Source organism: Monodon monoceros, unplaced genomic scaffold, assembly GCF_005190385.1.
Source record: "Monodon monoceros isolate NGI ecotype Baffin Bay Population unplaced genomic scaffold, NGI_Narwhal_1 Super_Scaffold_1, whole genome shotgun sequence".
NCBI classification, from domain to species: domain Eukaryota; kingdom Metazoa; phylum Chordata; class Mammalia; order Artiodactyla; family Monodontidae; genus Monodon; species Monodon monoceros.
Window position 1 is genome coordinate 71,217,813 of NW_021703765.1, and position 14,661 is coordinate 71,232,473.

Below are 14,661 nucleotides of genomic sequence, written 5' to 3' on the forward strand. Positions count from 1 at the left end.
AGCTTCATAATAATCTGGGTTATTCCAAAAGCATTTAAATAACTTTCCATGTCTCCACTTTCGCTTGCCAATATTTCATTCTCCATACAGCAGAGTCTTATCTTTTAAAACATAAATTTGATCATATCACTCTTTAGTTTAAAACCTTCCAGTGGCTTAGAATAAAACCCAAAGTTCTCACCATGACCCCTAAGGGTGTATATGATACAACCTCTGCCTACCTCTCCAACCTCATCCTTTATCACTCTCTGCTACTCACCCTGCTCCAGCTACAATGATCTTGCTGCTCCTTGACCACATTTACCTTACTTCCACTTTAAGACTTTTGCACTTGCTGTTCCATCTGCTCAGAAATCCCCTTGGATTTCCAATAGACAGTTCCTTCTCATTAGAGGTCTCAGCTTCAAGGTTACGGCCTGGGAGACCTTCCCTGATCATCTACTTGGAAAAAGCCCCCACACCCAGTTATTCTCTTACCTCAGCATCCTATTTATTTGCTTTTTAGTATGCACAAACTCTGTTTTTCCCTCTTCATTTTCTGCTTCCCTTTCCTGAAAATAAGATCCATGAGCAGGTACCGTGTCTTTTTTCTACTGTTTCCCCAGGGTCGAGTAGGCGTGGCACACAGCTGTGCTCAGTAAATAAGTGAATGAATGAAGAGGCATCAAGAGGTAATTAACCAAAAGCTCCTGCAAGGTTCTTTGACAGATTGTTGGTGTCGTGTAAGGAGCACAAACCTGGGTTCCGGTTCGGACTTGCCCACTTCTCAGCTTCTTGCTCACTTCTCAGATCATATACACATCTAAATCAGCTGTGCGCAAATGAGTGCCGCTCTCTGAGGCCCTCAGTTACCGCATCCGTTAACAGGAAATAAGCACATACTTACCTGAAAAGGCCAAATGCCTACTTTATAAAGGAGAAAGGAACTAAGAGAAGAAAAGAGCTTCACGTAAAATAAACACTCCGTATATATAACTTATTATATATAATTGTTTTTACCGTAGGACCCGCCCGTGGCCTCAGTTTCCTCTTCTCTATCACTAGTCGATATCCCCGGCTCCTTCCGCAGGGTGTTTCTGGCGCCACAAATCTCGTCTGCGCCGCTAGGAGAAAAGAGAAACGCTCCCGCAGCCACTAGAGTCCGGTGCTGAGGCCCAATAGCTCCGCCCCGCGAGGCTGAACCTTTTACATCATCAACTCGGCGCCAGCGCTGCGAAGGGCCCGGGGGCCTATCCTGGGTGTGGCGCCACCTTGGGGAGGCCTTGGCGGACGCCTGCAAGTCAACTGCTTGGTTCGGGGGCGGCTCGGAAACCGCAGCTGACCGTGGCGAGGGGCGCGTGGAGCCGTGGGGACACGAAGTCGGGCGGCAGGAGAGGCGGCCCGGAGCTCAGGCGGGGCACAGCGCCGGCAAGCGGGCGCCTGGCGGGGCTGCCCGGCGCGGGTGTCCCGGCGATGTGTGGCGCTGAAGCGGCAGCGGGAGCGGCGGCGGCGGGCTCGGCCTCGGCTTCGCGGCGGTGCCGGCGGCGGAGGCGGAGGCGCAGGCTCCTACTCAGGACCTGGCGAGCCCGGGCCTAAGCGGCGGCCCCGCGAGGCCCCAGCACATCGCCCCGGATCGGGGCCTTCCCCGCCTCGCCCTGCCCCGGGAGCCTGCCTCCCCGGCCGGGGATGAGGCCGGGAGGCGGCCGCGCGGGGCCCAGCACAAAGGCTTGTTCCCGGGGGCCGCTGCCGCCGCCGCCCCCAGCCTAGAGCCGCCCGCCGAGGCCGAGCCGGCGCCGGGGCCGTCATCCCCGCAGGTCCCTGGGGGCGGCTGCTGCCCGTCTCCCCGAGACCCAGGGCCCCGAGCGCTGAGCCCCTTGTTCCTTCGGCTGCGGCGGGATCCGGCAGCTGCGCAGCCTCCGCTGCTCCCGGCCGTGCGGGCCCCGCGGAGCATGTGGGAGGAGAGCGACATGGAGAAAGCCATCAAGGTAAGGGGGAGATGCCCCCTTCCTCCCCGCTTTGTCTCTGTGACATTCCTCTCGGCTCCAACCTCAGAAAGCGAAGAGAACTTGGAGCAACTCCCGGGTTTCGGTTTTCACTGGGTTCCGTGGACTGCGTTTTACAGCACTGGGGCGAAGGGTTTGTGTGTGCAGGGAGGGACATCCGACTCTCTCCGACTTACCTGCTTAAAGCAGGGATATGATTCCCCGCTTCGCTAGAATGGAAGGTGAGTGGCGTGGAGATACTTGATGTGAGTAGGACGGAGGGGGCCCCACTACTGTTTTCGATCATTCCCCAAGTGCCATTAGAATTTGCTTTCAGATGATCTGCTGCAACACCACTTGGAGAGCTGGACCTTACCCATCGCTCCAGATTTGTTTTAAATCTGCTGCTGCGGAAGGAGGTGATCGCCTTCTTACAAGACCTGTCCTTTGGCAAATAAGTTGTTCTCACTTTTCCGTGTGGTCCCTCCCCTATTCCTGTTTCCTTTTCCTTCTTCTCCTAGGTAGCGCTAAGTTTATTTAGAAGGAGCTAATGGTGTCCTGTAAGTTACTGCTCTGTTAACCAAAAGAAAAGCAAATATGTGTGTTCCAAAGTGACCCAAATAAAATGACACATTTTTTAAAACCTGCTTTTTACTCTTTTTTAAACAGGCAGACATTGAGGCATTCAGTCACAGGAGTCAGAAAGTTATTATTTAGCTGTACTTAGGAAATTAGGTTCTTATGTGAATTGAACACTGAATCTTAAAGTTTGATATGTATTATTTACTTATTTTACAGTATTAGGTGAACTCTGTGCATTTAAGAATTTCATTTTCCCTTGAGGGACAGGCAACTTGGGGTTATTTTCCCCATCAAGACACAATCACTACAGTCAATAACTAATTAATAACTTACACATCTAACAATTTTGGGGGTGGTAAAGTTTATAGAAGTCATCAGTCACTTCAAAGAAAATTCACCATTTAAACGAGGCATCAAAACAGAACATACACATTAAGGAAGATCAAACTTTAAATAATAGAAATAAAGGTTCTAAAAGACTACTTTGATAGATACATTTTTTTTCTTTTGGTTTGGATTTTATTGGTACAAGCGTCGTGAATTGCCTAAAGTTATATGATTGGGTTGTGAATCAAAATATATTTGGCAGATTTTTAAATTCAAGAAGTATTATCTGCTTTGTGCCAGGTGCTATCTTAGGCACTTGTGGTGCAAAGCCAGACTCCTAGATGTCCCTCTTTCATAGAGCTTCTATCTAGATGGTGGAGTTAGGTAATAAACATTGCCAGGTGATATAATTAAGTATTAAAAAGTGGGGAGTACTACGTTAGGAAGGGTAGGCAGGGAAGGCTTTCCTGAGGAGGTGACATTTGCATAGAGCTTTGAAGGGAATGAGGGAACAAACCTCCAATGTCTTGGGGAAGAATATTATAGGCAGTGGGAACAGCAGGTACAAAGGCCCTGAGGTAGGTGTGGGTCTCGTGTGACCCAGGAACAACAAGGTGGCTGGAATGCAGTGGGTCAGTATAGATTATGTTAGAGATAGGTGATGGGAAGCCACAGTATACACAGGGCCTTGTAGGCCATTGTAGGAACTTTGGCTTTGACCCTGAGTAGAAGGGGAAATCTCAGAGAGTTTTGAGCAGAACAGGGACATAGTTCTAGTGGGCAAATGTATAAACGGGGAAGCAGTGTTACTGAGTGGTTGTTATAGTTTCTCCAGGTTGACTTATGAGTTGAAATTCAGCCTGGCCATTCATTTAACTGTGTCCTTGAATAAGTCACTTTACTTCTTTGTCACTTAGTTTCCTCATCCATAGGAAGAGGATAAAAGAATCTCCTCAGCTTAGGGTTTTTTTGAGAATTTAATAAGCACATGTATCTAAATGTGCTTACAGTACCTAACATTTAGTAAGAACTCAATGGATATTAGCTCATAGCAACCTAAGAATGGTTTAGAAAGAGTTGGGGTTTTCTTCAGTCAGTCACTATTGTCCAACTTAGTTTTCTTAAAACTTTTTAGCTTTTCTTCATGTACTTACTAATAGGTCATTGGTGAATCTTCCTACTAATTTGGGTGTGTCCAACAAATACAAATTAGTGGAGTTGAAAATATCTGATCTAACAACCAGTACTGACGAGAATATATTCCCTTGGCAGCAAGCCAGCATCACATCAAATAAAACTTTTGGTCTGTGGCATTGTGCTGTATTCATTGTTTTGCTTTTTTGAGGCTGTCCCTCATTTGGTAAGAACTGAGACCTCTGGAGTTCAGCTGGAAAAGCTATTTCCCTGGGTTCTAACCACAACATTTAAACTTCTGCTGCCTGATTACCTGAGAGTGGGTGGATTGGACTTTAAGATCTCATCCTATTACTCTTCAAGGTATTAGGATAAGGCCAACTGGCTACAACCATAGACTCTGTCTTCTCATTTCTGTCTCTGCTGCCATAGGCCATGACTTCACTGCTCCCAAGTCACTTAGCTAAACCTAGATAATGAGCATTTTGGGATTAGAGATTGCCTTACATATTTGTTTTCTGTTGTATATGGCAGAGTTTTTAATACTTTATGAACTTAATGAAAATTCATTTTCTTAGTTTTAAAAACATTTTAAAAATTGCAGTTATAATTCACATACCATAAAATTCGCCCAAGGTAAGTGTATAATTCAGTAATTTTTAGTGAGTTTATAGAGCTGTGCATCTGTCTTCACAATCCAGTTTTAGAATTTTTCTATCTCGCCTCCGTCTCCCCCACCCCACCCCCGTCCCTGGAAAGTTCCTTCTGCCTCATTGTAGTCAGCCTCTACTGTGACTCCCCACCCCAGACAACTGCTGATCTGCTTTCTGTCACTATTCTTTTGTCTTCTCTAGAAATTCCAAATAATCAAAATTATATAATATGTAGTCTTACGTGTTTGGCTTCTTTTACTTATACTTTTGAGGTTCATCCATGTTAGTGCATGCATTAGTAGTTCACTCCTTTTTATTGTTGAGGAATGTTTTTATTGTTTATCCCTTGTTGATGGACATTTAGATTGTTTCCAGTTTTTAGCTATTATGAATAAAATGATAAATAAAACTTGTCCATACAAGTTTTTGTGTGAACATATGTTTCATTTTCTTCTGGGTAAATACCTATGTGTGGAATTATTGGGTAGTACTGTAAGTTTATGCTTAACTTTTTAAGAAATGGCAAAACTTTTCCAAAATGGAATTGTTCCAAGACCATTTGTTCAAAACATTGTCTTTTTGCTTGTTGAATTACCTTTGTTGAAAATCAGTTGATCATAAATGTATAAGTTTATTTTTGGATTCTCTTTTTTTCTTCTTTTCCTTTTTTCTTTTCTTTTTTTTGTGTTTGTTTGTTTGATTCTCTTTTCTGTTTCATTGATCCATATAACTATCCTTATGCCAATGCCACACTGATTTGATTACTGAAGCTTTATGGTAAGTTTTCAAATTGGGTAGCATGAGAACCAACTTGGTTTTTCTTTTTCAAAATTAAGCTGGCAGGACTTCCCTGGTGGTCCAGCGGTAAAGAATCTGCCTTACAATGCAGGGGACGTGGGTTCTATCCCTGGTCAGGGAACTAAGATCCCACATACTGTGGGGCAACTAAGCCCACATGCCACAACTACAGAGCTTGCACGCCTTAGCTAGAGAGCCTGTGTGCTGCAGACTACAGAGCCCACGTGCCCTGGAGCCTGTGCGCCACAACTAGAGAAGAGAAAACCTGCCCGCTGCAACTAGAGAGAAGCCCGTGAGCTGTAACAAAAGATCCCGCGTGCCGCAACTAAGACCCAACGCAGCCAAAAATAAATAAAATAAATAAATAATAAATAAATCTCAAAAAAACAAACAAACCCCAAGAAACCTAGGAAACTGAAGGTTTCTCTATATATAAAAAAATTAAGTTGGTTATTTAAGTTCTTTGTATTTCCAAATAAATTTTAGAATCAGCTTGTCAATTTCTACCAAGAAAAGTGTGCTGGGATTTTGACGGGGATTCCATAGAATCTGTTGGTCAGTTTGAGGACAGTTGCCATCTTAACAATATTGTCTACTAGGCCAAGAACATGGTATAACTCTCCATTTTTTTCCGGGCTTTCCCCTATTTATCAGTGTGTTTGAGTCTTTAGTGTATAGATCTTCTTTTGATAAATTTATTCCTAAATATTTTATTCTTTATGACGCTATTAAGGGTGGAATTGTTTTTAAAAATAAATTTATTTATTTAGTTATGGCTGCATTGGGTCTTCGTTGCTGCGCGCGGGTTTTTCTCTAGTTGCGGCGGGGCTTCTCACTGCGGTGGCTTCTCCTGTTGCGGAGCACGGGCTCTAGGTGCGTGGGCTTCAGTAGTTGTGGTGCACGGGCTCAGTAGTTGTGGCTTGCAGGCTCAGGAGTTGTGGCACACAGGCTTAGTTGCCCCGCAGCATGTGGGATCTTCCCGGATAAGGGCTCAAACCCGTGTCCCCTGCATTGGCAGGTGGGTTCTTAACCACTGCGCCACCAGGGAAGCCCCCATTTCTAATGTTAATAACTTGTGTTTTTTCTCTCTTTCTCAGTCAGTCTAGCTAAAGGTTTGTTAATTTTGTTGACCTTTCAAAGAATCAGCTTTTGGTTTTCATTTATTTTTCTCTATTTTCTGTTTTCTACTTTATTGATTTCTGCTCTACTTTTTAATATTTCTGCTTGCTTTGGGTATAGTTTGTTCTTTAGTTTTTCAAGGTAGAAGCTTAGATTATTGATTTGTAATCTTCCTTTGTTATAGAGGTGTTGATAGCTAAAGCAGTGTTTAGTGTTTTCATCTAAATGCTGCTTTAGCTGCAGCTCATACATTTTAGCTTATTGCGTTTTCATTTTCCTTCAGATCAAAATATTTTCTAAGTTCCCTTATTATTTCTTCTTCATTGGTTATTTAGAAGCATGTTACTTAGTTTCTATATATTTTTAAATTTCCCAAATTTTCTTTTGTTGATTTATAGCTTAATTCCATTATTGTTGGAGAACTTTACATAATTTTAATTTTCAGAAGTTTATTGAGACTTATGACCTAGCATGTGGTTTATCCTGGAGGATATTCCGTGTGCACTTAGGAAGAATATATATTCCCCTGTTGTTGAATGGAGTGTTTTATAGATGTCAGGTCAGGTTCATTGATAGTGTTGTTTTCTACATTCTTGCTGATTTTCTGTCTAGTTTATCTGTTATTGAGAGTGGAGGTTTTGAAATCGCCAACTATTATTTTTGTTTTTCTTTTCAATAATTATTTATTTATTTGGTTGCACCAGGTCTTAGTTGCAGCAGGGGGGCTCCTTTAGTTATGGCACTTGCGCTCCTTAGTTTTGGCGTGCCTGTGGGATCTAGTTCCCTGACCAGGGATTGAACCTGGGCCCCCTGCATTGGGAGTGCAGAGTCTTAACCACTGCACCACCAGGGAAGCCCTTGAATTGATCTTATCATTATAAAGAGTTCCTCTCTTTCTCTATTAACATCTTCTGTTTTAAAGTCTGTTTTATCTGTTGTCAGGTATAGCTACTCCAGCTTTCTTTTGGTTACTTGTGGTATATTTTTTTCCATTCTTTTTTGTTTTCATTTTTTTAGTAAAGCATACATAGCATGAAATTTACCATCTTAACCATTTTTACCTGTATAGTTCAGTGGTATTAAATATACTCATAATGTTGGGCAACCATTACCACTATTCAACTCCATAACTCTTTTCATCTTATAAAACTGAAACTCTACCCAGTAAGCAGTAATTCCCCATTGCCTCCTTTCCCCCAGTCCCTAGCAACTGCCATTCTACTTTCTGTCTATGATTTTGACTACTCTGAATACTTCATATAAGTAGAAGCATACAGAATTTGTCTTTTTGTGAATGGCTTATTTCACTTAGCATAATGTCCTCAAGGTTCATTCGTGTTGTGGCATATTGCAGAATTTCCTTCCTTTTTAAGGGTGAATAATATTCCATTGTATGTATAGCCCACATTTTGCTTATCTATTCATCCATCAGTGGGCACTCAGGTTGCTTGCATGTATTAGCTATTGTAAATAATGCTACTTTGAACATGGACATACAAATATCTCTTCAGGATCCTGCTTTCAACTCTTTTGGGTTTATACCCAGAAGTAGAATTACTGGATCATATAGTCATTCTATTTTTAAGTTTCTGAGGAACCACCATACCATATTCCACAGCAGCTGTACTATTTTACATTCCCACCAATAGTGCACAGGGGTTCCAGTTTTCTCCACATTCTCTCCAATACTTGTTCTTTTCTGTTTTGTTGTTGTTGTTGTTTTTAATAGTGGCCATCCTAATGGGTTTGAGGTAGTATCTCATTGTAGTTTTGATTTGCATTCCCCTAATGATTAGTGACATTGAGCATTTTTCATGTGCTCTAGGCCATTCATGTATCTTCTTTGGAGAAATGTCTGTTTGAGTCCTTGGCCCATTTTTTGAATTGGGTTGTTTGGGGGGTTTTTTGTTGTGTTTTAGGAGTTCTCTACATATTCTGCATATTAATCCCTTATCAGATATATGATTTGCAAATATTTTCTCCAATTTTGTGGGTTGCCTTTGTTACACTGTTAATAGTGTTTTTTGTTTGTTTGTTTGTTTGTTTTGCGGTATGAGGGCCTCTCACTGTTGTGGCCTCTCCCATTGCGGAGCACAGGCTCCGGACGCGCAGGCTCAGCAGCCATGACTCACGGGCCCAGCCGCTCTGCAGCATGTGGGACCTTCCCAGGCCGGGGCACGAACCCGTGTCCCCTGCATCGGCAGGCGGACTCTCAACCACTGCGCCACCAGGGAAGCCCCTAATAGTGTTTTTTGATGCAGAAAATTTTAAATTTTCATAACATCCATTTTGTCTATTCTTTTGTGCCTGTTCCTCTGGGGTTTTTTTAAATTTAATTTTATTTTTTTATAGAGCAGGTTCTTATTAGTCATCCATTTTATACATATTGGTATATACATGTCAATCCCAATCTCCCAATTCATCCCACCTCCACCCCCACCCCCCACTTTCCTCTCTTGGTGTCCATATGTTTGTTCTCTACATATGGGTCTCTATTTCTGCCTTGCAAACTGGTTCATCTGTACCATTTTTCTAGATTCCACATATATGTGTTAATATACGATATTTGTTTTTCTTTCTGACTTATTTCACTTTGTATGACAGTCTCTAAGTCCATCCACGTCTCTACCAGTGACCCAGTTTCACTCCTTTTTATGGCTGAGTAATATTCCATCGTATATATGTACCACATCCTCTTTATGCATTCATCTGTTGATGGGCATTTCAGTTGCTTCCATGACCTGGCTATTGTAAATAGTGCTGCAATGAACACTGGGGTGCATGTGTCTTTTTTTTTTTTTTTGCAGTACGCAGGCCTCTCACTGTTGTGGCCTCTCCCATTGCGGAGCACAGGCTCCGGATGCACAGGCTCAGCGGCCATGGCTCACGGGCCCAGCCGCTCCACGGCATGTGGATCTTCCCGGACCGGGGCATGAACCCGTGTCCCCTGCATGAGCAGGTGGACTCTCAACCACTGCGCCACCAGGGAAGCCCCTATACGTGGATTTTTGACTGTGCCAGTGCCAGCACCCCTAACCCCCTATCTTGTTCAAGGGTCAACTGTACTTCATTCCATGAGTCTATATCCTTATTTAAGACAGTGTATAGATTAATATATATATATATATTTATTTATTTGGTTGTGCTGGGTCTTAGTTGCGCCAGGTGGGCTCCTTAATTGTGACTTGAGGGCTCCTTAGTTGTAGCTCGCCTGCTCCTTAGTTGCAGCACGTGGGCTCCTTTGTTGTGGCTTGTGAACTCTTAGTTGTGGCATGCATGTGGGATCTAGTTCCCTGACCAGGGATAGAACCCAGGCCCCCTGCATTGGGAGCACAGAGTCTTAACCACTGTGCCACTGGGGAAGTCCCAGTGTATAGATTTCTTTAGCAGAACCCAGTCAATGTATTTGTCATTGATACATTTGAGGTAGTCCATAATTTTCTTCAATAAAGTGTCTTAATTGACCCATGCCTTTTTACCTTCTCTTTGCCATTAAAATATGTGAGAAAATATGCCATCTACACATAGAAGAGTCAGCTGATGTGAGAATGTTACTTCTTTTGCCCAGCTGGGCTTAGTGAAGTCTTAGAACTGGTTAGTGTTTATGGCACCATCAACAAATGTGCAAGAATTAAACCTGGTAAAGAGGACAACAGACGTAAGAAAAATAGGGTTCAGAGATCAGGGCTGTAGAGGGATCTGGTAGTGCTTCTCTTACCTTCTGCAAAGCCAAGTGTCAAAACTTCAGTCAGAGCCTCTATAATTTGAACTTTCTTGGCTGTCCATTAGGTAGAGTACCATCTTAATAAGCACCAGTGCAGTGAAGAATTTGGTCTAATATTATTTTTACATCCCAGGAACTGGACATATGAATAGTCCTTTGATCTGACTGTAACAAATAATTCCGTAGAATGAATCTGTCTTTTCCATTGAGTCTCCAGTGAGTGTATGTCTTCATTAGAGGCCTGGCAAATTTTACTCTACCACGAAGCATAGACTATGCTCCAGTTCTTTCTTTCCCAATTCTGTCTTCCTCTCTGTCTTCTCAAATACTTCTGAATCCGGCAGGATAGGCAGTGGAAACATGAAGGAGGTAGACAGGTTAAATGGGTAGGTTTGAATTCTGTTTAGGAGATGGTGAGTGGAGACCTGGGACCTCCCTAATTGGGCAGGATTCATTCCTAATCCTCATGCAGGGGCCTGGGCAGTTACCCCTGATAGCTGGGGATGATGCCAAAGATGAATGATGCTGGGGAAGAGGCCAAAGCCATAGTTTCTAGTCTTATCAGTGCCTATAACTCACTGTGTGACTTTGACAAGCTCCTTAACCCTGATATACAGTTTTTCAGAAGAGAGTTGGTGTAATGATTTTGCTAGTCCCTCGCAAATCAATGTCCTTCCATCACCTGGTTTTAGTCCACCTTTCTAGTCATTCATTCCATAGTTATTGAGCATTTACTATATGATGGGAACCTTTATCAAGAACTGGCAGCAGGAAGGTGTGGAGATGAAGGCTATTCTAAACTTGTTTTATACACTTACATATTCCTTGGACAGAAGCTCTGTTTTTATCTCTGAACTTACCCTGGTGTCTGGCACTTACTAACTGCTCATTGAGTTTGTGTTACATGGACAAATATTCTGTTCCTATACCTGGGAATCAAGATTCTGTTGCTAATTATAATCTATCAGATTTTCATTGCAACAAAACAATTTGATAGTCTCATGAGTTTTGGCCTAATTTCTCCAGGTCTGTAGTCGGTTTTCTGTTCTACCCGTGGAACCCTGAAAAATGAATTTTAGCCTACCACAGTTTAAGTGTATGGCTTTCTTGCCTAAAAACATAATGGCAACAGAAGCTCAATATTTGGTGACTACACAGTAATTCCATAAAAACTTTAATTAAACTGTAGAGGCTCTATCTGGAACTATTGAAAGCTATTGGAATCTATTAAAACTGTGAAGAATATAGTTATACAGTGAACATGACAATATCTTTGTACTCAAAATAGCACTTGAAAACTAGATAAATGTACTACAATATTTATTACTATTTTATTTGAACTTTTAAGTTTTAATTTATTCAGTTATTCCAATTTGATCTTGTTCAAGGATATAGACCTCTATATCATAGCAGCATATATCAGACCAATCTTTCTAGAATCTCAGAAAATATACTTGACCATTTGGCAAATAAGTACTTAGTAGTGAAACATTTTGAAAGAATATCTTCTTCCCACACTCAAGAAAAAAAAAAACACGAGTATTTACTCACATGGACCTTGCAGATGAGCTGAAGAATTTCTTTTTATCCTAAAGTTTGCCTTCTCTTGTTGGAAAGCAATGCCTAGCATAGTCCTGTAGGCGAAATGTGTAATTATAAAGCCCTACACAAAGCTCTACTTATCAGCTTCTTTCAGAAGCTGAGATGTTGAGCATTAAGGTTTTCTGTTGTCCCACCTCTACTTAACTATTCAGCTTTTTTAACTGGAGAATCATTCTCTGCCTCCTCCATTTTTATTTTAATAGGAAACCTCCATTTTAGAGGAATACAGTATCAATTGGACTCAGAAGCTGGGAGCTGGAATTAGTGGTCCAGTTAGGTAAGAGACCCATGTGCAAACTATGACACAATTGTTCTCAAGAGGACCTGTTTGAAATACATCTTAAGTTAGAAGCATTAGGTTTGCCAGATTTGTGAAACAGCCTTAATTTAACAAGCAGAGGTATTTATGATAGGCTTTTTCTCATCCATTTAGAAATATATTTAAGTGATGAAGTCACATGATCTGTAACAGAATCATTTAAGATGTTGATACCATGGAGCCACTGTATGAGTCACTTGTAGCCAGCAGAGGCCATTTTGTCTTTCTTGGCCAGCATCAAGTTGATTTCACATGTCTAAGGCCTGTGAAGGGTGGGCGAGATGCCTTTCTGCCTTTCCATCTGCTAGACATGGGGGCAAGTTTGTTCTGATGTGCCTGGATATATTTTTGATTAGAAGCACAGTTCTCAAAGAACAGCTTGCTAAATTAGTTTTCACTGTAACTTAGATAATTTCTGATTGAAATTTTTTCTCCAAATCTAGAGTCTGTGTGAAGAAATCTACCCAAGAACGGTTTGCACTGAAAATTCTTTTTGATCGTCCAAAAGCTAGAAATGAGGTATGGTCCTTTATTGCCTTGATTTGCCTAAATATTTGAAGTGCTAAGAATTATTCTTTTTACAAGGAAGGCAGCTTCATGGAGAGAATACAGAGATTCACAAAGAATTTTATGTTCATACTTACTCTCTTTATATTCATACTTTTTGCTATTCCATGTTATCATTATAAAGCAGTTCTTCATCCATCAATACCAAAAGCTGTTAGTGAAGTCTTGCTTCCTTTCAAACCACCTTTTGTTCTTTTTCAATTAATGCGATTCTTATACCCCAAAATACTCAGGTTTACTTCAGCTTTTGCTTATTGGAAAAGGTCTTTAAAGAGTGGAGATAAAATAGTATGAGGAAGGTTCTAGTGAATAGTGTATTGAAAAGGTGTTGCAGGAGAACTCTGAGGATGTATTTCTAGTTTTTAATAATAGTCATTTGTTTAAAATTATTTGGATGTGGTGATGACATGTTAATAATATGCAATGAAGGACTTATTCTTTTGCTTAGAGATATATGAATAATTTCTGAAATAAGATGTATTATTTACCAAATTTTTCATTTGCTAATAGATAGGACAGTAGAAGTAAATAAACCTGTTGGTGAGGTTTTGTTCATGGGAAGAGCATTAAGGAGGTAATCTGTGTATGAAAACACTTTTTTTTTTTACATCATTCCAGGTGATAAGGTTTTTTACTGTAATAGGCTCATCCATAGGCCTAGTGTGGTCAGTTTTGGGGGGAAAGTTTGGAGAGAAAATGTTGGCATCCCCTATGTACAGAAACATTTCCTCTGTTCTTCTTTAAGGTACGTCTGCACATGATGTGTGCCACACACCCAAATATAGTTCAAATCATTGAAGTGTTTGCTAACAGTGTACAGTTTCCTCATGAGTCCAGCCCCAGGTAAGACTACACAGGGTCATTATCACATGACCACCTCTCCATATGTAAGCCAAGGTGTAGTGGGGTCTTCTTTTCTTTTGTGCCCTCTTTCTCTCCCTTCCCTTCCCTCCCTCCCTGCCTGCCTCCCTCCCTTCCTCTTTCTTTTTCTTCTCTCCTTTACTTTTTAATTTGGAAATTTTCAAACATTTGTAAAAGAATCATGTAATGAATCCTTAAGTACCCATCACCCAGCCTCAACAGTTATCAACTCATTGCCAGCCGTGCTTCATCTATACCCTACCCACTCTCCTGGCCCCCCCTGAGTAATGTGGAATTAAAACAGATTCTATTTCAAATTAGCAGAAGGAGACCAAATATTATTCTAGGCAATGTCTTAGAAGTTGATATGGCAAAAAGCCCTTATTGCTGAATCTGACATTCCTTTTAAAGGAAGAAATCAACATCATTCTTTTAGCCTCCAAATGTTTGGCAAGCTCATTGGGTGTCATTCTAAATCTTTTCCAGGGAATTCAAAGTTAAATAAGGTATGGTTTCCATTGAAGGGACTGAGGTGTAAACCTATTATTCTAGCAGTGTGATAGGTACCAAGGAGAGGCATGCATAAAATATTTTGAGCTTACAAAGGAGGAGAGCTGCCCTCTGTAGGCTAGGGAGGCGAGGTGTCTCAGAGCAGTTACGTGGGGGCGAGGACTTGAAGGGGGTGAGTAGGAGTTTTCCAGATGGAAAAAGATGGAATTTGTAAAGAAGAATGGGAAATCAAATGATTATTTCTTAAAATTGTGCTCTGTTGGTGAAAGCATTTGGATGGAAGCTGGAAGCATTTATATTAAAGAGTGGTAACCAAAATTCGGATTTTTTTTTTTCACAACATGAGAATTTTTGCTTTTATTTAGTAGCTGTGTAACCCTATATGGCTATCTTGCTGGGCATGCTGTGGGTTGTATGGAAAACTAGTGGAGTGGGGGCAGGGAGTAGAGAGGGGGAGACACACACACACACACACACACACACACACACACACACACACACACA

The 14,661-nt window shown here is 41.6% G+C and overlaps 1 protein-coding gene and 1 non-coding gene across 3 annotated transcripts in view; one reads left to right on the forward strand and one right to left on the reverse strand.

The window, feature by feature from the left end:
• The first annotated feature begins 1,192 nt into the window (after nt 1–1,192).
• The window catches only part of MAPKAPK5 (MAPK activated protein kinase 5), a 38,860-nt gene continuing 25,391 nt past the window's right edge, over nt 1,193–14,661 (forward strand). Inside the window, exons 1-4 of one of the 2 annotated variants that reach the window (XM_029220373.1) lie at nt 1,193–1,964; nt 12,104–12,177; nt 12,663–12,738; nt 13,532–13,629. In XM_029220373.1, coding sequence (XP_029076206.1) covers nt 1,929–1,964; nt 12,104–12,177; nt 12,663–12,738; nt 13,532–13,629 — 284 coding nt within the window. In that variant the 5' untranslated portion in view covers nt 1,193–1,928. The remainder of the gene's footprint in view (nt 1,965–12,103; nt 12,178–12,662; nt 12,739–13,531; nt 13,630–14,661) is intronic. The other variant, XM_029220367.1, reaches the window with a different exon arrangement.
• Nucleotides 7,355–7,427, reverse strand: TRNAG-CCC. The gene has a single exon. It is a non-coding gene; the product is annotated as a tRNA-Gly (tRNA).